At 48.2% G+C, this 23,314-nt stretch overlaps 1 protein-coding gene across 2 annotated transcripts in view; it reads left to right on the top strand.

The window, feature by feature from the left end:
* The window catches only part of LOC140458797 (cell adhesion molecule CEACAM5-like), an 84,488-nt gene that overhangs the window by 57,475 nt on the left and 3,699 nt on the right, over nt 1–23,314 (top strand). The window contains exons 11-13 of one of the 2 annotated variants that reach the window (XM_072553437.1): nt 1,017–1,134; nt 11,483–11,535; nt 18,355–18,398. In XM_072553437.1, the coding sequence (XP_072409538.1) occupies nt 1,017–1,134; nt 11,483–11,535; nt 18,355–18,398 (215 nt within the window). The remainder of the gene's footprint in view (nt 1–1,016; nt 1,135–11,482; nt 11,536–18,354; nt 18,399–23,314) is intronic. The other variant, XM_072553438.1, reaches the window with a different exon arrangement.

Genomic DNA, 23,314 nt, shown 5'->3' on the forward strand with positions numbered 1-23,314 from the left:
CTGGAATTTCTATGGGATGACTTACTGCATAAATACATTGAGGAACCAACATTGGCCACAGGCTATTTTAGAACTTGTATAACGCCGTGAAAAAGGGCGATTATTCTTGCTGCAGGTGAACGTTTTAGCAATGACAGATTTTTTACCAATTGGGTTGGGACGGTAGTAGTTCAATCGAAAATGAGTGTCTTAAGTTTAAACAAAGTCAGTTATGAGAGTTTGGGGGCACAAAAGGCCACGCTGAATGGAAAAACAAATGTATTAAAAGCACAGAAGACATGTCCACTGCTGAAAGAATTAATGCTTGGACTGAAAGGAAAATCCATTCTTTTAAGGCAAAAAGGGAGGAGTTAGAGAGCTGAGACTATTGAGGCAAGTTAAATGCAATGTAGTGATTGGAACCAGGTGGATCTTATTGACTACCAGATCCTTGATTGGGGTTGTTAAATTGGGCCAATCAGGGAGCCCCGGCTGACTGATATTCGGGGATTCAGAGTCTCCTCACTTCAAGACCAAAATATTGAATATTTCTGGGGAGGCGGTCGGTATAAATCTTAGAGATCAAAGGACACGGGGAGAAAGCGAAAGCAGGGTTGGAGGATCCGCCATTATCGTGTGAATGATGCAGCAGGTTCAATGGGCCAACCCCTGCTCCAATTTGTAAAGTTTCTAGGGGGCAGGCGACTATGTCCTCCCTTCATCATCTCTTACGACGCAACGGCCATCACATGCTCTTATCGTGGCGCGATCAAGACCGCCTTGTAAATCCATTCTGTCGCGAAAGCACTGCTGTCTTAACCAGGGCCTGAACGGCCTCGTTATCTGGGCAATCATATCTAACACCGAAGGCACTGCATCACATCGATGGAGTGCAAGCCACCATTCATGGCTATGTTGCTTAACCCATGAGCTAACCACAGCGTTTAACCAAGAAGGAGTCTGTCTTTGCATGTAACCCTGAAAGCCGAACAGTATCTGAGATGCACGCTCATTAGGTTCCTTACTCTCTTTTTCAGAAAAGGCCATAAAAAGTGAAACGCTGTCTGCTGGTGCCATAGCTGGCATTGTGATTGCAATTCTCGCCGTTCCTGTTATTGGGGGAACTGCATGGTTTGTCAAAAAGAAGTTAAGCAGGTAAGTGCACATTTAATGAGCATCTTTTGCTGATTCGCCTTTGCGTGTGCCAATTTGAGATTATCTGCACGGCTCAGTCTTTGACCAGACCATCAGGTAAAGGAGCAGCATTTGGTCATTCTGCCCTAGGATTGGGGCTGCTCTGTTTCTCAAGCCCTTGCTAATCAGTGTTTGCACTGTCGATATTTGGGGGTGGATGGGTCAAACGTTCCCCAGGAGATGGAGAGGGGGACACAGAGTGGGGTGGGGAGGGGCTTGGTGGGTAGCAGAGGGGTGCTCCAAATGAAGCGGCTGCCCCATCTAATACCCACCAGCGAGGGTCCTCTCACTGGTAACCTGGAAGGGTTGGCTCTTTCAAGTGAAGAAGGCAGGATGGTGGGGGCACGGAAAACTGTCCTACGGCAGAGATTTCCCTCCAGACGTTCTCCCCGTCCCCTGCCAAAGGTTCATTTCGCGCCCATTTTCCTGGCTTTCTGTAGCGCTGCACCCCCCTCAAACACCGAATTCGGCTGCTGACCCTCTGTTCAGGGCTGGCATCTCTCGGAAGGGGCCCACGGTGAACAGTTGGTGGAGAGAGGGTCACATTTCCAACAGAGCTTGGGACCGGCTAAATTCAGAACCACGTTTCCATAATTATCCATCCTGCTCCCGATGCTGCCTCGTGTTAGGGTGATGCACTCGGGCAGGACAAACAAGGCGGGGGGAACCATGTGATGACCCCAGGATGCAGCGATTGAGCTTGATGTGTAAGTCCGTCCATCCCTTCAGGTCACAGGGACACAAGATACTCACCTTTATTAGCCGAGGCTTATAGTTTAACAGGGAGGTGATGCTGGAACTGTATAAAACACTGGTTTGACCACAGCTAGAGTATTGTGTGCAGTTCTACATTATGGAGGGGAACAGGATAGCACTGGAGAGGGGTCAGAGGGAGATTTACCAGGGGGTTGCCTAGGCTGCAGAGTTTTGGTTCTGAAGAGAGATTGGACCGACTGGAGTCGTTTCCCTCAGAGGAGACCGAGAGGGGGACAGGATTGAGCGGTGTGGAATGATGCGGGGCATAGAGAGGGTAGACAGGAAGAGATGTTTCCCCTTAATGGAGTGAACGGGAGACGGGGGCGGGGGAGGGGGCGGTGGAGTGTCATTGATTTAAGGAAAGGGGTCGGACGTTTAAAGTGGATGTGAGGAAAGCAAATGTTTCACTGAGAGGGTGGTGGGAATCACTGCCTGTAAGAGGAGAGATAGAGGCAGGAATCTATTGAAGAAGTATTTAGATGCTCACTTGCAATGCCAAGGCTATGGGGGCCAAGTACTGGGAAATGGGGTTAGAGCAATTAACTGGTAGTTTTTGATATTTGGCAGGTCGAGAGGTTTTTCTTTTACAGTGCTGTAAATCTCTATGATTCTATATTCTGAGCACTACCTAACTGTGGTGTTAACCTTCAGCCACAGCCAATGATTCTCAATGATTCTCTTCATTATCGTTTCAAGCATGTTTTGCACAGTCTGGGACTTTGTTCCCAGTTGAGCTTTGCTCCCACCAATTTGTGCTGACATTAAGAAAGTAATAATGTTGTTGTGCCAGCAGTTGGCCCATATCCCTTCATATTCACGTCCCCATTCAGATCTCCAGGAGTCTCACTGCAGAGGCGTTTGCACAATGCTTGGTCAACAGAAACTACACGGTGTCACATAAGCAATCTTGGCACGACAAATTTATGCCGCGTGTCTGATTCGCTTTTCTCTTTATTCGTTTGTGGGATTGTGGGCGTTGCTGAGTCAGCCTTGGCTGTCCCTACAGAAGTATTCTTGCTGAGCCATTTCTGAGGGCAGTTAAGTTCAGAGGGCTGTGGAACGCACAGAAGTAGTTGTGGGTTTGGAAGGTGCTGCCTAAGGATCTTTGGTGGACTCCTACAGTGCATCTTGTAGATGGTATGTTCGGGGACGACTGAGCGTCAGTGGTGGAGGAACTGGGTGTTGGTGGATGTGGTGCCAATCAAGCGGGGGCTGTTTTGTCCTGAGCTTCTTGAGAGCGTTGTTGGAGCTGCCCCCGTCCAGGGCAAGTGGGGGAGCATTCCAACACATTCCTGACTTGAGTTGTGTGAGTAGCTTTGGGAAATCAGGAGGTGAGACTCTCACTGCAGGATTCCCAGCCTCTGAGCTGCTCTTTCATATGGTCCGTCCAGTTCAATTTCTAGTCAATGGTGACCCCCAGGATGTTGACAGTGAAGGATTCAGTGATGGTCACGCCACTGAATGTCAAGGAGTGATGGCTAGATTCTCTCCTGTTGGAGGCGGTCACGTGTGTGCTGTCAATGTTACTCGCCTCTTGTCAACTCAAGGCTGGATATTGGCCAAGGTCTTGCTGCATTTGAACATGGACTGCTTCAGTACCTGAGGATTATTCATGGAGACTGACTGCTGGGAGGGAGGGAAAGCTACATTTTCAGATGTGGATACCTGAAATCTGGAGAGAAGGAAAGATCCGTGAGTGAAAGAGTCCAATGTGTTGTCAGTCAACTGTTGTGTTCTCCTGAGCTGCCTCAAATTCAGAGGGACCATACCATTGCTGTTGACCACGTCTGCATACTTATGTCTTGTGGAGAATTTGTTCTCATCCTTCTATCACTGGAAGAGCTCAGCTGTTCAACCCCATTGACAGGCAAGAGAGAAGCTCCCAGCCTTCACTCCTAGTAACTGAATCCTCAAGGAGCATGTTACAGCCCCTTCGGCTAAAATAGGATGGAGTCTTCCGTGCTCCCAGAATCCTTTGCGAGTCCAGAGATAGGATGCCAATGCCTCAAGCATCCCAGAGACTCGGATGAGCTGGAATATGAGTGAGTCTGGTTTCTGATCACATGCACAGTCACACTGACCCAGAATACACATTGTGTAGAGGTCGATGAGTGTTAATTGTCTCAGCGTTGCTTGTGAAGCCAGGACGGGATGAATAGAAAGTTACGTTTTGTTCCGAAATGAACTGAAGGCATAGAAGGGATGTTTTGGTTCAGTTATACAGGGCATATTTGAGACTGTAGCTGGAGTACTGTGTGCAGCCCTGGTAACCGTACTCAGAGGCATGGAAACAGACCCTTCGGTCCAACCATGCCAACCAGATATCTTAAACTAATCTAGCCCCATTTGCTAATATTTTGCCCATATCCCTCTAATCCTTTCCTATTCATATACCCATCCAGATGCCTTTAAATGCTGTCATTGTACCAGCCTCCACCACTTCCTCTGGCAGCTCATTCCACACATGTTGCCACCATCTGTGTGAACAAGTTGCCCTTGAAGTCCTTTTAAACTTTTTCCCCTTTCATCCTAAACCTATGCCCTCTAGTTCTGGACTCCCCCACCCCAGGGGAAAGGCCTTGTCTATTTATCCTATCCAAGTTCCCTCATGGTTTTATAAACCTCTATAAGGTCACCCCTCAGCCTCCGAAGCTCCAGAGAAAACAGTCCCAGCCTGTTCAGCCTCTCCCGATATCTCAAGCCCTCCAACTCTGGCAATGTCCTTGTAAATCTTTTCTGAACCCTGTCAAACTTCACAGCATCTTTCCTGTCGCTGGGAGACCAGGATTGCACGCGGTATTCCAAAAGGGGCTGAATCAATGTGCTGTACAGCCGCTCCATGAAATCCTAGTGCCTCTCACCCGATGCTGAAAGCATTTGAATTAATTCAGAGATTTAATCATACCTGGAATGAGTAGATTGCCTTATGAGGAAAGGCTAAACCATCTAGTATCCTCTGGAGAACAGAAGAGTCATAAATGACTGAACGGAAACATATCAGATCCTGAGGGGACGTGATCAGGTGGATCGAGAAAGGAGAGCTTCCTCTTGTGGGAGAGTTGAGAATGAGGGGTACAGAATCAGAAATTGCTGGAAAAACTTCGCAGGTCTGGCAGCATCTGGGGCAAGGAAGCAGGGTGAACTTTTCAGATCCAGGGACCCTTTGTTTTTTTTTTGGTTTTGAGCACCTGCCGTTAAAAATATGGAGGTGCTGTTTAAAATAAGACACGAGGAAGTGTTTTTTTTTCCTCTCTCAGAGGAAGTCTTTGGACTGCCCTTCCTCATTTGGCAGTGGATGCAGAATCGTTAACTATTTTGAAGGGAGACTGAGGTAGATTCTTGAGGACCAAAGGAGAGCACGAGAGCACAAAGGAGGTGGGGGGGATGTAGAGTTGAGGTTCCAATCAGATCAGCCATGATCCTATTGAATGGTGGAGAGTGAGCTGGAGGGGCCGAGATGGTCTTCTCTTGCCCCTTGCTTGGATGACAGTCCCTGTTCAATTTTAGGAGCTGGGGGAGAGCTTTGGAGAACATGGCACTGTTCAATGTTCTTAGGCTCCGAACCTAATCGAGTCCCATTTGCCAGCACCCGGCCCATATCCCTCTTAACCTTCCTATTCAGATACCCATCCAGATGCCTTTTAAATGCTTTAATCCAAGTGAGGTTGGTTTAGGTTGGGAGCGTGGACAAATTGGACCAAAGGGTCTGTTTCCATGCTGTATGACTCTACAAACAAGAACTGGGGCCACAATTTACAAATAAGGGGTCAACCCCTGCAGTGAGAGATGAGGAGAAAGTATTTTTTTATTAGATTAGATTCCCCAGCCTTTGGCCCAACAAGTCTACACCGACCCCCTGAAGAGTAACCCACCCAGACCCATTCCCCTAACCTACATTTACCCCTGACTAATGCACTTAACACTATGGGGCAATTTAGCATGGCCAGTTTACCTGGCCTGCACATCTTTGGATTGTGGGAGAAAACCAGAGCACCCAGAGGAAACCCATGCAGACACGGGGAGAATGTGCAAACCACACAAACAGTCGCCCGAGGCTGGAATCGAACCCGGCTCCCTGGCAGTGGGAGGCAGCAGTGCTAACCCACTGAGCCACCGTGCCAACCAGGTAGGATGGATCTTTAAGGATGTGGTCTGCCTTTCTGAGGAAGTGAGAGGTGTAGAGGGAGCCAATGGATGGAAGGCTGGTTCGCCTGATGGACTGTTCTCAACTCTCTGTAGTTTCCATATCAAGATAGAATACTTTCCATGGAGCATCTATAAAGGTTAGAGTCTTTATGGATATGGGGAATTCCCTTCATCCCCTGAGGATGAAGAGGCATCAAGTTTGTTTGACACTGTCAGCATGCGTTCTGTTTGTTTACCCTGAGTGTACTTGGCTCAGCTTGACCTGAAAGACCATCTGATATCTGTCTGACGAACGCAGTGCGGTGCTAAATTCCATACCGAAGCCACTCCCCAGACAGGAAGTTTTATGGGAATTTCCCCATTTGATTTCTTGGCAGCTAGCTTGCAATGAGGAAACTAAGAGCAGGATGTGGCTGTTCAGCCCTTCGAACCTGCTCCGCACTTCAGCCTGTTATGGCTGACCCTCTCTCAATGCCATGTTCTCCAATACCATTTCACTCAGAGGGCTCTGATCCTTTGGAATTCTTGACCATAAAGACAAAGGTTTTGTGATACGATCGCTTGACTATCAATCCTATTAATTCCTGGTGAGGGGTCTCTGCCCGAAACTTCGACTCTCCTCACCTGCTGCGCTTTTCCAGCGCCACATTTTTCAACTCTGACCCCCGGCATCTGCAGTCTGCACTTCCTCCTATTAATCCAGAAACTCGGCTAATGCTCTGGGTGACTCAGGTTCAAATCCCACCACTTCAAGTGGCGTAATCTCAACTCAGTCGGAAGTTACTGATGACCACAAAACCGTTGTCAATTGTCATAAAAGACCATCTGGCTCACTTTTGGGAAGGAGATCCAACCCAAGATGTGACTCCAGACCCACAGCAATGTGATTGACTCTCATCTGCCCTCTGGGCAAATAAGTTCGGGAGACGAGGATCGCCCGCGTCCAGAGAACAAATAAAGAAAAAGAGGGGTTGTGGAAGCTCAGTCTTTGAGTCTGTTTAAGGTCGAGATTGGTAGATTCCTGATGGGGGTTGGGTAAAAGCCATTGAAGTGTTCACAGTCAGACATGATCGCACTGAAAGGTGTCAGAAGGTGACTGTTGGGTAGCATGGCGGCTCAGTGGTTAGCACCGCTGCCTCACAGCGCCAGGGACCCAGGTTCGATTCTGACTTCGGGCGACTGTCACGCTCTCCACATGCCTGGGTGGGTTTCCTCCCACAGTCACAAAGGTGTGCTGGTTATGGTGGATTGGCCATGACATGACATGACATGACATGTCTGAAGGTGGCTGTTTGGGTGGCACAGCGGCTCAGTGGTTAGCACTGCAGACCTCACAGCGCCAGGGGCCCGGGTTTGATCCCAGCCTCGGGTGACTGTCTGTGTGGAGTTTGCACATTCTCCCTGTGTCTGTGTGGGCTTCCTCCCACAGTCTAAAGATGTGCAGGCCAGGTGAATTGGCCATGCTAAGTTGCCCGTAGTGTTAGGTGCATTGGTCAGAGGGAGATGGGTAGGTTACTCTTCGGAGGGTTGGCATGGACTGGTTGGGCCGAGGGGCCTGCTTCCACACTCTAGGGAGTTAATCTCATCTAATCTAAATTGCCCATCATTGAGAGCGAGTACTGGAGATTAGAGTTGAGAGTGGAGTGCTGGAAAAGCACAGGTTGGGCAGCATCCAAGGAGCAGGAAAACCGATGTTTCGGGATGAAGGGCTTTTGCCTGAAATGTTGGTTTTCCTGCTCCTCGGAAATTGCCCAAAGTGTTCAGGGATGTGTAGGTTACGAACATTAGTCACGGGCAAATATAGAGTAGGAAACGGGTCTGGGTGGGCTACTCTTCAGAGGGTCAGTGTGGACTTGTTGAGCCGAAGGGCCTGTTTCCACACTGTCGGGATTTAACAAAAAAAGTATTTTCTGAAGGAGTTGAATTATTATAGACACTGCCGTTTGCTAAAATTGTTTTCCAAAGCAACCAGCCACAGCGCAGAGGGAGAGAGGGTCCTGTTCACTTTGGAAAGTTCATGCAGTCCTCCATATAAATGGAACCAATAGGAGCAGATATCAGTGTATGAGGGAATGAGATGCCAGTTCATCAGGTCAAGTCCTGGGATGGCAGGACTGGTGTATGGAGAGAGATTGGATTAGACTGGGCTACCCTCATTGGCGTTTAGAAATATAAAGGGGAGGATCTCATAGAAACTAATAAAATTCCAGCCAGGCAAGATGCAGGAAGGATGTTACTAATGAGCGGGGAGTCCAGAGAGTGTGCAATTCTCTGCCATAGAAAGTGGTCCGGACCAAGACATTCGAATGTTTTCAAGAAAGAGTTAGATATAGTTGTTTGGGCGAAAGGAATCAAAGGGTATGGGGGAGAAAGCACCTGGAGGGGAGTGAATTGAATTGTCAGCCATTTTGAATGGCAGAGCAAGCTGCAAGGACTGGGCAGCCTACTCCTGTTCCCGTTCTCTGTGTTTCCAGATTCATGTCAGCACGTGCTGCTCGAGAGAGCAGATTGAGAAACCAGCTTTGTTCGCTGTGACAGGTTGACCAGGCAAACAACAGAAGGAAACCTGGGGCGGCATGGTGGCTCAGTGGTTAGCACTGCTGCCTCACAGCAGCAGGGACCCAGGTTCGGGTCCAGCCTCGGGGGACTGTCTGTGTGGAGTTTGCACATTCTCCCCCGTGTCTGCGTGGGTATCCTCCGGGTGCTCTGGTTTCCTCACACAGTCCAAAGATGTGCAGGTTAGGGTGGATTGGCCGTGCTAAATTGTCCCATAGTGCCCAGGGATGTGTAGGTTAGGGTGGATTGACCATGCTAAATTGTCCCATAGTGTTCAGGGATGTACAGGTTAGGGTGGATTGGCCGTGCTAAATTGTCCCATAGTGTTCAGGGATATGCAGGTTAGGGTGGATTGGCCATGCTAAATTGTCCCATAGTGCCCAGGGATGTGTATGTTAGGGTGGATTGGCCATGCTAAATTGTCCCATAGTGCCCAGGGATGTGTATGTTAGGGTGGATTGGCCATGCTAAATTGTCCCATAGTGCCCAGGGATGTGTATGTTAGGGTGGATTGGCTGTACTAAATTGTCCCATAACCTTCAGGGATGTGTAGATTAGGGTCAATTGGCCGTGCTAAATTGTCCCATAACCTTCAGGGATGTGTATGTTAGGGTGGATTGGCTGTACTAAATTGTCCCATAACCTTCAGGGATGTGTATGTTAGGGTGGATTGGCTGTACTAAATTGTCCCATAACCTTCAGGAATGTGTAGGTTAGGGTGGATTGACTGTACTAAATTGTCCCATAACCTTCCGGGATGTGTAGGTTGGGGTGGATTGGCTGTGCTAAATTGTCCCGTCGTGTTCAGGGATGTATAGGTTAGGTACATTGGTTCGGAGAAATGTAGAGTAATAAGGTAGGGGAATGGGTCTGGGTGGGTTACTCTTCAGAGAGGTACTTTGGATTTGTTGGGCCAAAGGGCTTGTTTCCACATGGTCGGCATTCTATGATATTCTATGGATTCTATGATAAAATATTTGCGTAAATCAATTTGCCTAACTCCTTCATATCGAGCACCAAGAGAATTAAACAGCGACTCAGAGCCTAAGAGAGACCACAGTGGAGTATTATGTGCAGTTCTAGTCTCCTTATCTGAGGAAGGGTGTTCCAGCGGTGGACGGAGTGCAGTGGAGTGCACTCAAGTGATAACAGGGATGGCAACACTGAACTCTTTGGAAACCTTGGTTCGACTGGGCTTATACCCACTAGAAGGATGAGAGAAGGTCTGATTAAAATGTATCGCATTCTAACAGGGCTGGGCAAACCAGATGCAGGGAGGATGTTGGTTGGGGAGTCTTGAAACAGTCTCAGGGCACTGACTGGACTGAGGTGAGGAAAAATGGCTTCACTCAGAGGGTGATGAAGCTGTGGTATTCTCTGACACAGAAGGCTGTGTCACTGAAGGAGGGGATAAGTAATGTCTTTCGTTTCAAATGGTATGGGCAGGAGTGGGACTGTGATATTGGGATCGAGAATCGGCCCATGATCATAGCAGGTCAGGCTCGAAGGACCGAATGGCCAACTCCTGCTCCTCGTTTCTCTGTCTAATCACCCATTCGAGTTCTTACAGTCACTGAATTCATCTGTAGAAATCAGCTAAAAAGATCACTGATATTTTACCGTGCAGATAGTCCCAATACTGTGTCATTTTCCTATTGTATGTGCATAAAGTTGGGATAAAGTTTACACGCAAAGTGAAGCACTTGAAAATATGAAAATCGAAAGCTCCATCTCACTTTCTTTCTCTGAAACACTTGTACCTGTTTTGGACCTTCTTTTGCCCATTCGCAAAACACATGATACCTACCTCTCATGCTGTGGACTATCTTGTATTGATTCATTCCATGTAAATTGGAGTTGAGGGTTTAACGCAAGTGATTGGAATAAAATGGGTCCAAAAATTTTTAAAATTTTCACATGAAATTAAGAGGCGCACTTATATCTTGCATGCAGCAAACTAACAAGATATTTATCAAGTCGTTTCTGAACACACCATTGCATTCTGGAAATTATGAGGTGGGTTAGTGACATTGTAAATGCTATGGGGTATAGTCTGCACTCAACCTTAAATTGCAGTTGCTTGACTCTGTTTAATAGCAAACTCGAAAGCTGGTAAAAGAAAAGAACTGTGAATGCTGGAAATCTAAAGCAAAAACAGAAATGAATGGATGTAGGTTTGCTCGCTGAGCTGGAAGGGTCGTTTTCAGACGCTTTGTCACCATATGAGGTAACATCATCACTGAGGCTTCATCACTGAGGTGACGAAACGTCTGAGAACGAACCTTCCAGCTCAGTGAACAAACCTACATCCAGAACCTCAACCTGAGCTACGAATCTCCTCGAAACAGAAATGAACGGAGAAACTCAGCAGGTCCGGCAGCCACTGCGGAGACAGAAAGCGGACTCAACGTTTCAAGTCCAGTGACCCTTCTTCAGAACCGGACTCGAAATGTTGACTCTGTTTTTCTCTCTCCGCAGAGCTGCTGAGTTTCTCCGGCCACTTCCGTTTTTTTTTTCAGAAAGTGGCCTCTGAATCTGCCGAGAGCCAAGAAATGAAAGCAGTGTAGGCAATGAATTTCCGACAGGTGCAGCTCGATGGATTTAACTCTGACACTGTTTTTGCACAGCCAAATATATTTTCGCCAACCTCTTCCCCGGTGATCATCAACTTTCGGGGGGTGGCGGAGGGGGGGCCGGTGGGGTCATTAAAATGTAATGAATATTTTGTTTGCATTCTTAGGAAACTAATGACTGTATTTTGGCTGTGAGTCATATTTAGTGAATGTAAATTGCAAGAGAATGTAAATTTGCTGAGCAACCTCTACAAGCCTATTGTGTAATATTTATATAGGGGAAAAGGTGGATCTCAACAAAATAATAGCAAATTGGCTTCATCTGGAAGTGGTAAGTGAGCTAGTTCAGCACTCATCACCCTGCTATGCTCGTGCAATTCTCATTGAGTGAAGTGTTTTAATTACTTTACTTAATCGATGTTAATTATAGCTTCTTTGCTCTGTGTCGGCATCTAAATAATAGAAACGAATGCGTTAAAGTGTATCATCGCTTTGCAATAAACCGCTTTCATTCCACAACCACGTAACCATAAAGCTTGACGTCAGCTTATGCCAAATCTGGCAAAGGCATATGTTCCCCTCAAAGCTTTTCTGTGTCCTTCACTGCAATCCAATTCATCACCAAAACAAGGTGCAGTGGTCGGAAGACCACATCCTTGCATCCAAGGTAAGTATGCTTGAATCAAAGTGATTGTTCTCATTATCTTCCCTCCTGTGTTTTTGTTAATGTGACTGTCATCAAGCACTCTTCATAACCCACCTCCGAAGTATGAACTAATAGTGAAGGGGCATCAAAACTGTTGAGATGAAGGGCCACTATGTTTTGACTGTGAGCATTCAATAGTCAAGGGAGTGCAGTTCTGATTGATCAGACCTGAAGTTTTTTTTTAGTGAATCCCGCCCACCCGACGCCATGGCTTTGCGGTATTATCACTAACCTATTAATTTTTTTAGATTACTTACAGTGTGGAAACAGGCCCTTCGGCCCAACAAGTCCACACCGCCCCGCCGAAGCGCAACCCACCCATGCCCCTACATTTACCCCTTACCTAACACTATGGAACAATTTAGCATGGCCAATCCACCCTAACCTGCACATCTTTTGGACTGTGGGAGGAAACCGGAGCACCCGGAGGAAACTCACGCAGACACGGGGAGAACGTGCAAACTCCACACAGTCAGCCGCCTGAGGCGGGAATTGAACCCGGATCTCTGGCGCTGTGGGGCAGCAGTGCTAACCACTGTGCCACCGTGCCGACCCTAATCCAGAGACCCGAGTGACATTCTGGGGGACTGAGTTTGAATCCTGACCGAGCAGATGGTGGAATTTAAATTCAGTCAAAACTTGGAGTCTAATGACAACTGTGAAGCGGTTGTCAGGAGAATCTGCCTGTTCAGTGATTTCCCTGGTGACACAGTAGTTAGCATTGCTGCCTCACAGCGTCAGGGTCCTCTGTTCGATTCTAGCCTCTGTGTGGAGTTTGCACATCCCCCCTGTGGCCGCGTGAGTTGCCTCCGCGTGTCCTGGTTTCTTCCCACAGTCCAAAGATTTGCGGGTCAGGATGGATTGGCCATGCTAAATTGTCCCATAGTGGTCAGGGTTGTGTAGGTTAGGGTGGATTGGCCATGCTAAATTGTCCATAGCCTTCAGGGATGTGCAGGTTAGGGTGGATTGGCCATGATAAATTGTCCCATAGTGGTCAGGGATGTGTAGGTTAGGGTGGATTGGCCATGCTAAATTGTCCCATAGTGTCCAGATATGTGCTGGTTAGAGTGGATTGGCCATGCTAAATTGTCCCATAGCCTTCAGGGATGTGCAGGTTAGGGTGGATTGGCCATGCTAAATTGTCCCACAGTGTCCAGTGATGCACAGGTTAGCGTGGATTGGCCATGCTAAAATGTCGCACAGTGTTCAGGGATGTGTAGGTTAGGGTGGATTGGCCGTGCGAAATTGTCCCATAGCACCCAGGGATTTGCAGGTTAGGGTGGATTGGCCATGCCAAATTGTCCTATAGTGTGCAGGGATGTGCAAGTTACGGTGGATTGGCCATGCTAAATTGTCCCATAGTGTGCAGGAAGTTGCAGGTTAGGGTGGATTGGCCATGCTAAATTGTCCCATGGTGTCCAGAGATGTGCAGGTTAGGTGCATTAGTCAGGGGGAAATGTACAGTGGAATGGGACTGGTTGGGTTACTTTTCAGAGGGTCGGTGAAGGTCTGTTGGGCCAAAGGGCCTGTTTCCAAACTGCAGGGATGCTATGATTCTCTTAAGTGGTGATGTTCGCTGATGAACGCATAATGTTCAGCACCCTTCGTGACTCCTCCGATACTGAAGCAGTCCATGGGCAAATGCAAAAAGATCTGGGCAATATCCAGGCTTGGGTTGGAAAGGGGCAAGGAACATTCGTGGCACACAAGTGCCAGGCTTTGGGCATCCTCATTTCGAGACAGTCTAACCATTTCCCTTTGTCATTCCACGGTGTGTGAATTCCATTGACCAGAAACTGAGCTGGATTTGCCATATAACTGCAATGACCAAAAGAACAGGTCAGAAGCTGACAATATTGTCGTGAGTACCTCACCTTCTGACTCCTCAAAGCCTGTCTAACATCGACAAGGCACAAGTCAGGAGTGTGAGGGGATACTCCCCACTTGCCCTGGATGAGGGCAGCTCCAACAACACTCAAGAAGCTCGACACCGTCCCGGGACAAAGCAGCCCCAGCTTGATTGGCACCATATCTATCTCTCCCCTATCAATGCTCAGTAGCAGAAGTGTGTACCATCTACAAGATGCACTGCAGAAATTCACCGAAGATCCTCAGACATGACCATTTCCATTGAGAAGGACAAGGGCAGTAGATACATGGGAATACCAGCAACTGCAAGTTCCCCTCCGAGCCACTGACCATCCTGACTTGGAAATTTATCGCTGTTCCTTCAGCGTTGCTGAGTCAAAGTCATGAAATTCCTTCCTGAAAGACAATGGACCGACAGCACATGGACTACAACGGGCCCAGATCTAACTGATAACCCTGTCGGTGTAATCTTTCACTCACTCAGGATTAATTCGCAGTTAGCATCATTCAACCCAACATTATGCTATTTCGAGTCATAGGGCCATACGGCATGGAAACAGACCCTTCGGCCCAACTCGTCCGTGCTGACCAAGCTTCCTAAGCTGAACTAGTCCTATTTGCCTCTGTTTTCACCCAGCAAACCTTTTCTTTCCACGTACCTGTCAAAATGTCTTTTAAATATTGGAGCTGTATCTACATCAACCACTTCCTCTGGCTGATCATTCCACATATACTTGGTGGGCGGCACGGTGGCACTGCTGCCTCACAGCGCCGGAGATCCGGGTTCAATTCCCGCCTCGGGCGGCTGACTGTGTGGAGTTTGCACATTCTCCCCGTGTCTGCGTGGGTTTCCTCCGGGTGCTCCGGTTTCCTCCCACAGTCCAAAGATGTGCAGGTCAGGGTGAATTGGCCGTGCTAAATTGTCCCATAGTGTTAGGTAAGGGGTAAATGTAGGGGTATGGGCGGGTTCGCTTCGGCGGGTCGGTGTGGACTTGTTGGGCCGAAGGGCCTGTTTCCACACTGTAATGTCATCTAAAATATGAATCATCCTCTGTGTGAAAAAGTTGCCCTCAGGTTCCTTTTAAATTTCTTTCCTCTCACCTTAAACATATGCTCTCTCGCTTTGAACTCCCTTACCCTCGGGAAAAGACATCTGCACTTCATCTTATCTATGCCCTTCATGATTATATAAACCCTTGTATGGTCACCTCTCGGCCTCCTACACTCCAGTGAGAAAAGGTCCCAACCTATTCAATCACTCTTCGTATTTCAGCCTGGCAAATTGCTTCTCCACCCTCTCCCATTTAATAATACTCTCGCTGACCAGAATTGTACACAGGACTCCAAAAGTGATCTTGCCAACATCCTATACAGAAGAGAAAAATAACCGATAACTCAATACTAAGCATTTTCCCTTGTTTTATTTTAGCATTTTCTGACAATATGTTTCTTTTAGAATTTTCTTAACAAGAAGTACCAACCAGTGATGAAAATATCTTGCACCACTTCCAGCCAGCTATCTTTCAATCATGTAACACACCCAAAAGAATTGTTGAAATGTAAGATAAAAAAAGAATGGCTGCCCTTTTTTAGTTAAACATTCACAAGAAATTATTAAAACGGAATAGTTTAAACCTGTAATGGATTGAAGGATTGTTAAGTATGGTTCCTTTTAAGTGTTTGAGCTGTCACATATATAATACACACTCAACTATCTTGTATTTCAATATTACGCCTATCAACACACCAATTCCAGTCTCAATCCCAGCTTTAGGAGTGCCTTAAATACAAAGCCAACTTCCCTTAGTCTTCGACAATGCGCAAGGGAAAGATCACTCAACATTTTAAAGTATTTCAACTCATGATCTGCTGAAGGGAGATTTCGTAGAGTGTCCGCACTGACTCTCCAAAGAGCATCCCGCCCAGACTTGCATCACTGCCCTTAACCTAACCCTGTAGCCCTGCCTAACCGCACATCATTGGACACCGTGGGGCAAATTAGCATGGCCAACCCAAGTACCCTTTGTGACTGTGGGAGGAAACCAGATCACCTGGAGGAGAGTGAGCAAACTCCACACAGACAGTCGCCCGAGGCTGGAATCGAACCCAGGTCCCTAGCACTGTGAGGCAGCAGTGCTAACCACTGAGGCACCGTGCCACCCCAACATTCAAGTGCACTAACAATCATGGAAGCCCTACAGTGTGGAAACAGGCCCTTCAGCCCAACAAGCCCACACCGACCCTCTAAAGAGTAACCTATCCAGACCCATTCCCCTACCCAATTAATCTGCATTTATCCCTGACCAATGCACCTAACCTACACATCCCTGAACACTATGGGACAATTTAGCATGGCCAAGCCACCCTAACCTACAATTCCCTGAACACTATAGGGCAATTTAGCATGGCCAATCCACCTTAACCTGCACATCCTTGGACACTATGGACAATTTAGCATGGCCAATCCGCCATAACATACACATCCCTGGACACTATGGGACAATTTAGCATGGCCAATCCACCCTAACCTGCACATCCCTGGAAACTAAGGGACAATTTAGCACAGCTAATCCACCCTAACCTGCACATCTTTGGATTATGGGAGGAAACTGGAACACCTGGAGGAAACCCACGCAGACACGTGGAGAATGTGCAAATTCCACACAGACAGAGTGGAATTGAACCCGGGTCCCTGGCACCGGGAGGCAGCCAGGATTCTGACTGGTTTGCTAGTTAAATGCGGAGGTGCTGGTATTGGACTGGAGTGGACAAAGTTAAAAATCCCACAACGCCAGGATCTGATGATCCTGCCCCACCTGATGAATGAGCAGTGGTCTGAAAGCTAGTGCTTCCAAATGAACCTGTTGGACTATCCACTGGCATTGTGTGATTTTTTTTTGTCTGACAGTTGGTAGACTGGACAAACAAAAATAGGAATCACTGGAGAAACTCAGCGGGTCTGGCAACATTCGTCGAGAGACAGAAAGGCGGCTTTAACATTTCGAGTCCAGCAAGTCTTCTTCAGCAGTCAGTGTGAGGCGGTGCTGGCGTTAAGATTAAGAGAGAGCTGGTGAATGATTAGATTAGATTCCCCATAGTGCAGAAACAGGCCCTTCGGCCCAACCAGTCCACACCAACCCTCTGAAGAGTCACCCACCCAGACCCATTCCCCTCTGAATAATGCACCTAACACTACAGGCAATTTAGCATGGCCAATTCACCCTGACCTGCACATCTTTGGACTGTGGGAGGAAACCGGAGCACCCGGAGGAAACCCCCGCAGACACGGGGAGAATGTGCAAACTCCACACAGGCAGTCACCCGAGGCTGGAATCGAACCTGGGACTGTGAGGCAGCAGTGCTAACCACTGAGCCACCATGCCGCAGGGTATGGATCTTCAGTGAGGAAGATTGGAATACCCGTGATCCTGGGAGGATTTGAAACCGGAATGTTAAAACTGCGCTCGGAATCCACGTGTGGTGAGCCAAGGCAGTCAGAGCCTTGAGCTGTGGCCATGGGACCCAATTTCGGCAAATATCTTGGCCGAGCATTAGAATGACAGCAATGACAGTGAGCGAGAAGCAATACTATCGGGAGAGAGGGGCAGAATGCTGGGCATACCCGGAAGAGATGTGGGAATGAGGTTTACACAAAAATGGATCACAAAACTGGACTCGGGTCAGGGACATGCTGCCTGTCTCTCTCCACAGATGCTGCCAGACCTGCTGAGTTTCTCCAGGGTGGTTCCGTCTTTGTTAATGACGCCAGCAGCCAGCTGAGCTGAGTATTCCCGTAAACAATCGGGGATGATTCTTTACCGATGAGCTTAAATTCTTGTTCTTTCCCCATTCATCCATAAAAGCAGGCAAATTCGAACCAAGACTCTACTCTTCGTCCCAACCAGTCCACACTGACCCTCTGAAGAGTAACCCACCCAGACCCATTTCCCTCTGACTAATGCATCTAACACTATGGGACAATTTAGAACATAGAACATAGAACAATACATCGCAGAACAGGCCCTTCGGCCCTCGATGTTGCACCGACCTGTGAACTATCCCAAAATCATCCATGACCTTATCTAAGGATTGTTTAAATCTCCCTAATGTGGCTGAGTTGACTACATTAGCAGGTAGGGCATTCCACATCCTTACCACTCTCTGTGTAAAGAACCTGCCTCTGACACCTGTCTTAAATCTATCACCCCTCAATTTGTAGTTATGCCCCCTCGTACAAGCTGACGTTATTATCTCAGGAGAAAGACTCTCACTGTGTACCCTATTTAGCATGGCCAATCCACCCTAACCTGCACATCTTTGGACTGTGGGAGGAAACCAGAGCACCCGGAGGAAACCCACGCAGACACAGGGGAGAATGTGCAAACTCCACACAGACAGTTGTCCAAGGCTGGAATCAAACCCAGGTCTCGAGAGGCTGCAGTGCTAACCACTGAGCCACCGTGCCACCCAAATTTCTCAAGGGCAAGTTCTTGTTAGGAGATTTTTTTTAAAAATAAGGGCACAGTCTTATTGGAAAGCTTGCAGAGTAACAAGATCTAAATCTTGATTTTACAGGACCAGCGGCATCTAGCAATGGGACCAATCCAGAAAACACGAAGGTAAAAGAAACATTGTCTCTCACTTTTTATTGTTAATTTGTTTAGAGGTTTGAGCGATTTAAACTGCATCAGCATTGACTTTTCACTGACTGCATTTTTACGTAAAGGATATTATTTAATCTACATTGGTCCGTCAATTCCCTTTCATCAGTGAAGTGGTGGAAGATATCAACAAATGCTATCAAACATCACCCACTCAGCAATAACCTGCTCAGTGACTCTCAGTTTGGATTCCATAGAATCTCTACAGTGTGGAAACAGGCCCTTCGGCCCAACCAGTCCACACCGACCCTCCGAACAGTAACCCACCCACACCCATTCCGCTACACTATTATCTTATATTTACCCCTCACCAATGCACCTCGTTTGCACATCACTACTGGCAATTTAGATTAGATTAGATTCCCTACAGTGTGGAAACAGGCCCTTCGGCCCAACAAGTCCACACCGATCCTCCGAAGAGCAACCCACCCAGATACCCAGCTTGGCTAATTCACCTAACCTGAACATCCTTGGATTGTGGGTTCCACCGAGGCCGCTCAGCTCCTGACCCCATTACAGCCTTGGATCGAAATGGCCAAAAGAGCCGAATTCCAGTGGGGAGATGTGAGTGACAGACCTTCACATCATGGCTGCATTCGACTGAGTGTGGCATCAAGGTGCCCGAGCAATACTGGAATCAATGGGTGTGAGGGGGGGGGATATCTCTCCTCTGGTTACAGACATAGCTGGCATGGAGAAAGATGGCCCTAGTTGTTGGAGGTCAGTCATCTCAGCTCTAGGGTATCTGCGCAGGAGCTCCTCAGGGTAGTGTTCCCAGCCCAACCTTTGGCATGGTGGGCCTACCTCCAGCGCAGTGGAGGTTCAAGAAGGCAGCTCGACTCCCCCTCAGCTACTGTGTCTGTTGCTCTCGATGTGGTCTCTGCTACATCAGGGAGATAGGGCGCCAACTTGTGGAGCGTTTCAGGGAACATCTCTGGGATGCACCCACCCAACAACCCCACCGCCCAGTTGCCAACCATTTCAAATCCCCCTCCAACTCCCCCCAAGGACATACAAGTCCTGGGCCTCCGACGCTGCCAAATTCAAGCCACCCGATTGCTGGAGGAAGAACGCCTCAACTTCTGCCTCGGGACCCTCCAACATCGACTTCACTCGTTTCCTCATCTCCCCTTCGCTACCCCCCCCCCCCCCCCACCTTATCCTAGATCCAACCCTCCAACTCGGCACCACCCTCTTGACCTGTCCATCCTCCCACCTATCCACCCCACCCTCCCCTCTGACCTATCACCATCACCCCCCTCCCAACATGCATCTACCTATCTCCTTCCCAGCTACCTTCCCCTCAACATCCTTCCCACCCCCCTCCCCAAATTAATTCTCAACCCTCCTTCTCCCCGCGCCCCCACCAACATTCCGGATGATGGACTTATGCCCGAAATATCGACTCTCCTGCTCCTCGGATGCTGTGCTTTTCCAGCGCTCACTTTTCAATCACCCTCTCAAAGGGTGACAAGGGACTGGCGAAAAATGCTGGCAAAGCCAGAGATACCTGCATCTCCTGATTGAATCAGATTAGATTAGGTTCCCTACAGTGTGGAAACAGGCCCAACATGTCCACACCAACCCTCTGAAGAGTAACCCACACAGACCCATTTCGCTCTGACGAATGCACCTAATACTATGGGACAATTTAGCATGGCCAATCCACCCTAACCTGCACATCCCTGGGCACTATGGGACAATTTACCATGGCCAATCCACCCTAACCTGCACATCCCTGGACACTATGGGACAATTTAGCATGGCCAATCCACCCTAACCTGCACATCCCTGGGCACTATGGGACAATTTAGCATGGCCAATCCACCCTAACCTGCACATCCTTGGGCACTATGGGACAATTCAGCATGGCCAATCCACCCTAACCAGCACATCCCTGGGCACTATGGGACAATTTAGCATGGCCAATCCACTCTACCCTGCATATCCCTGGGCACTATGGGACAATTTAGCATGGCCAATTCACCCAACCTAACCTGCACATCCCTGGGCACTATGGGACAATTTAGCATGGCCAATCCACTCTACCCTGCACATCCCTGGGCACTATGGGACAATTTAGCATGGCCAATCCACCCTAACCTGCACATCCCTGGGCACTATGGGACAATTTAGCATGGCCAATTCACCCAACCTAACCTGCACATCCTTGGGCACTATGGGACAATTCAGCATGGCCAATCCACCCTAACCTGCACATCCCTGAGCACTATGGGACAATTTAGCATGGCCAATCCACCCTAACCTGCACATCCTTGGACTATGGGAGGAAACCCACACAGACACGGGGAGAATGTGCAAAATCCACACAGACAGTTGCCCGAGGCTGGAATCGAACCCGGGTTCCTGGTACTGTGAGGCAGCAGTGCTAACCCCTGCACCACCTCTAATATCAGGTTGCATGTCAATCGATCTCGATATCAATCCAGTAAACAACCTCTGATCTAACTCCAATGCTTTGGCTCCTTCTTTAGATGAGGAGACCAAAGCCACACATAGTACTCCCAGATGTGGTCTCTCTAATACCCTTTCGAAGTGAAGCAGAACCTCTTTTACTTGTATGTTCAATTCCTTATGTCCCAAAGTCTACCGTGCTACGGAAGAGGCCTCCCTGAGCATTTTTGCTTCCTGTGGTTTATACGCCTATGGTATGTACTTCCCCACTGTCAAGCAGGGCCATTGAAGCCTTACTCACAGCAGAGGGTAAAGCCGATGTCGTCTTCTCCACCATTGTTTCAGACAGTGGAAATGAGCAAGGAGCTCCAACTCAGAGGAGGTAGTGACCCCGGCTCAGGTTACAGGGCACAGTACCAATTTTCTCAACACCAGGTGACTCAGGGACGCTCAGAATCGCACATCGCGACAGAGCTTTCAACTTCTCTGAAGCGGATGTGGCAGCAGGTCAAACTCACAAACAGCCCTGAATTCCTCCAGCTCTACACGCTGACAGAGATTTGATGGTGGCATCTGTCGCTCTCTCTATCTGCCCACAATCGTGACCCTTGACCTTGTGACAGTCACCATTTCTGCCCACGTTGCTCCAGATGAAGCCAATCAAAATAGGGTGCCTTTGAGTCAACGAGCTAATGAATTTCTTGCAAGTTAATGTGGAAGCACTAGTTTAAGGCTGTGTAAGTTCAGGAACTACTGGTCTGTTGAAAAAAAGTATTTCATGGATATGATTGAGGAACACTAAAACGAAAACAGGAATTGCTGATCAGATTCTGTAGAAATGTTATGTTTATTATTGTCAGATCAGGCACAGTTTATTGAAACTTTTCCCTCATTGGAGGTCTAGTTGACAGTGAAAAAGGTTACCTCAGAGTACAATAGGACCTTGATCAGATAGGCCAATGAGCCAAGGAGTGGCAGAGGGAATTTAATTTAGATAAATGTGAGGCGCTGCATTTTGGAAAGGCAAATCAGGGTAGGACTTATATACTTAATGGTCAGGTCCTGGGGAGTGTTCCTGAACAAAAAGACCTTGGAGTGTCGATCCATAGATCCTTGAAAGTGGAGTTGTAGGGAGGCAGGTTAGTGAAGAAGGCATTTAGTATGTTTAGTAGTTAGACCAGCGAGTATAGGATTTGAGAGGCAATATTGAAGCTGTACAGGACATTGGTTAGGCCACTTTTGGAATACTGTGTGAAAGACTGGTCTGTTATCGGAAGGATGTTGTGAAACTTGAAAGGGAATACTGTCTGCAATTCTGGTCTCCCTGCTATAGAGAGGATGTTGTGAAACTTGAAAGGGTTCGGAAAAGATTTACAAGGACGTTGCCAAAGTTGGAGGATTCGAGCTATGGGAAGAGGCAGAACAGGCTGGGGCTGTTTTCCTTGGAGCGTCGGAGGCTGAGGGGTGACCATATAGAGGTTTACAAAATTATTGAGGGGCATGGATAGGATAAATAGGCAAAGTCTTTTCCCAGGGATCAGGGAGTCCAGAACTAGAGGTTTAGGGTGAGAGGGGAAAGATATAAAAGAGAGCTATGGGGCAACTTTTTCACACAGAGGGTGGTGCGTGTATGGAATGAGCTGCCAGAGAATGTATCCCTGGTGGTGGGGTCCATTTGGAGGTGGTGGAAATGACGGCGGATGATAAGCTGTATATGGAGGTTGGTGGGGTGGTAGATGAGGTAGTCCAAGAACTCCCCACCTACATTCGGGACACCACCCACGCCCTCCACCTCCTCCATGATTTTCGCTTCCCCGGTCCCCAACGCCTTATCTTCACCATGAACATCCAGTCCCTGTACACCTCCATCCCCCATCACGAAGGACTCAAAGCCCTCCGCTTCTTCCTTTCCCACCGTACCAACCAGTACCCTTCCACTGACACCCTCCTCCGACTGACTGAACTGGTCCTCACTCTGAACAACTTCTCTTTCCAATCCTCCCACTTCCTCCAAACCAAAGGAGTAGCCATGGGCACCCACATGGGCCCCAGCTATGCCTGCCTCTTCGTAGGATATGTGGAACAGTCCATCTTCCGCAGCTACACTGGCACCATCCCCCACCTTTTCCTCCGCTAAATCGATGACTGTATCGGCGCTGCCTCGTGCTCTCACGAGGAGGTTGAACAGTTCATCCACTTTACCAACACCTTCCACCCCGACCTCAAATTCACCTGGACCGTCTCAGACTCCTCCCTCCCCTTCTTCGACCTTTCCATTTCTATCTCGGGTGACCGAATCGACACGGACATTTACTATAAACCGACCGACTTCCACAGCTACCTAGACTACATCTCCTCACACCCTGCCCCCTGTAAAAACACCATCCTATATTCCCAATTCCTTCGTCTCCACCGCATCTGCTCCCAGGAGGACTAGTTCCAATACCGTACAACCCAGA

Source organism: Chiloscyllium punctatum, chromosome 34 (assembly GCF_047496795.1).
Source record: "Chiloscyllium punctatum isolate Juve2018m chromosome 34, sChiPun1.3, whole genome shotgun sequence".
Classification (NCBI taxonomy): domain Eukaryota; kingdom Metazoa; phylum Chordata; class Chondrichthyes; order Orectolobiformes; family Hemiscylliidae; genus Chiloscyllium; species Chiloscyllium punctatum.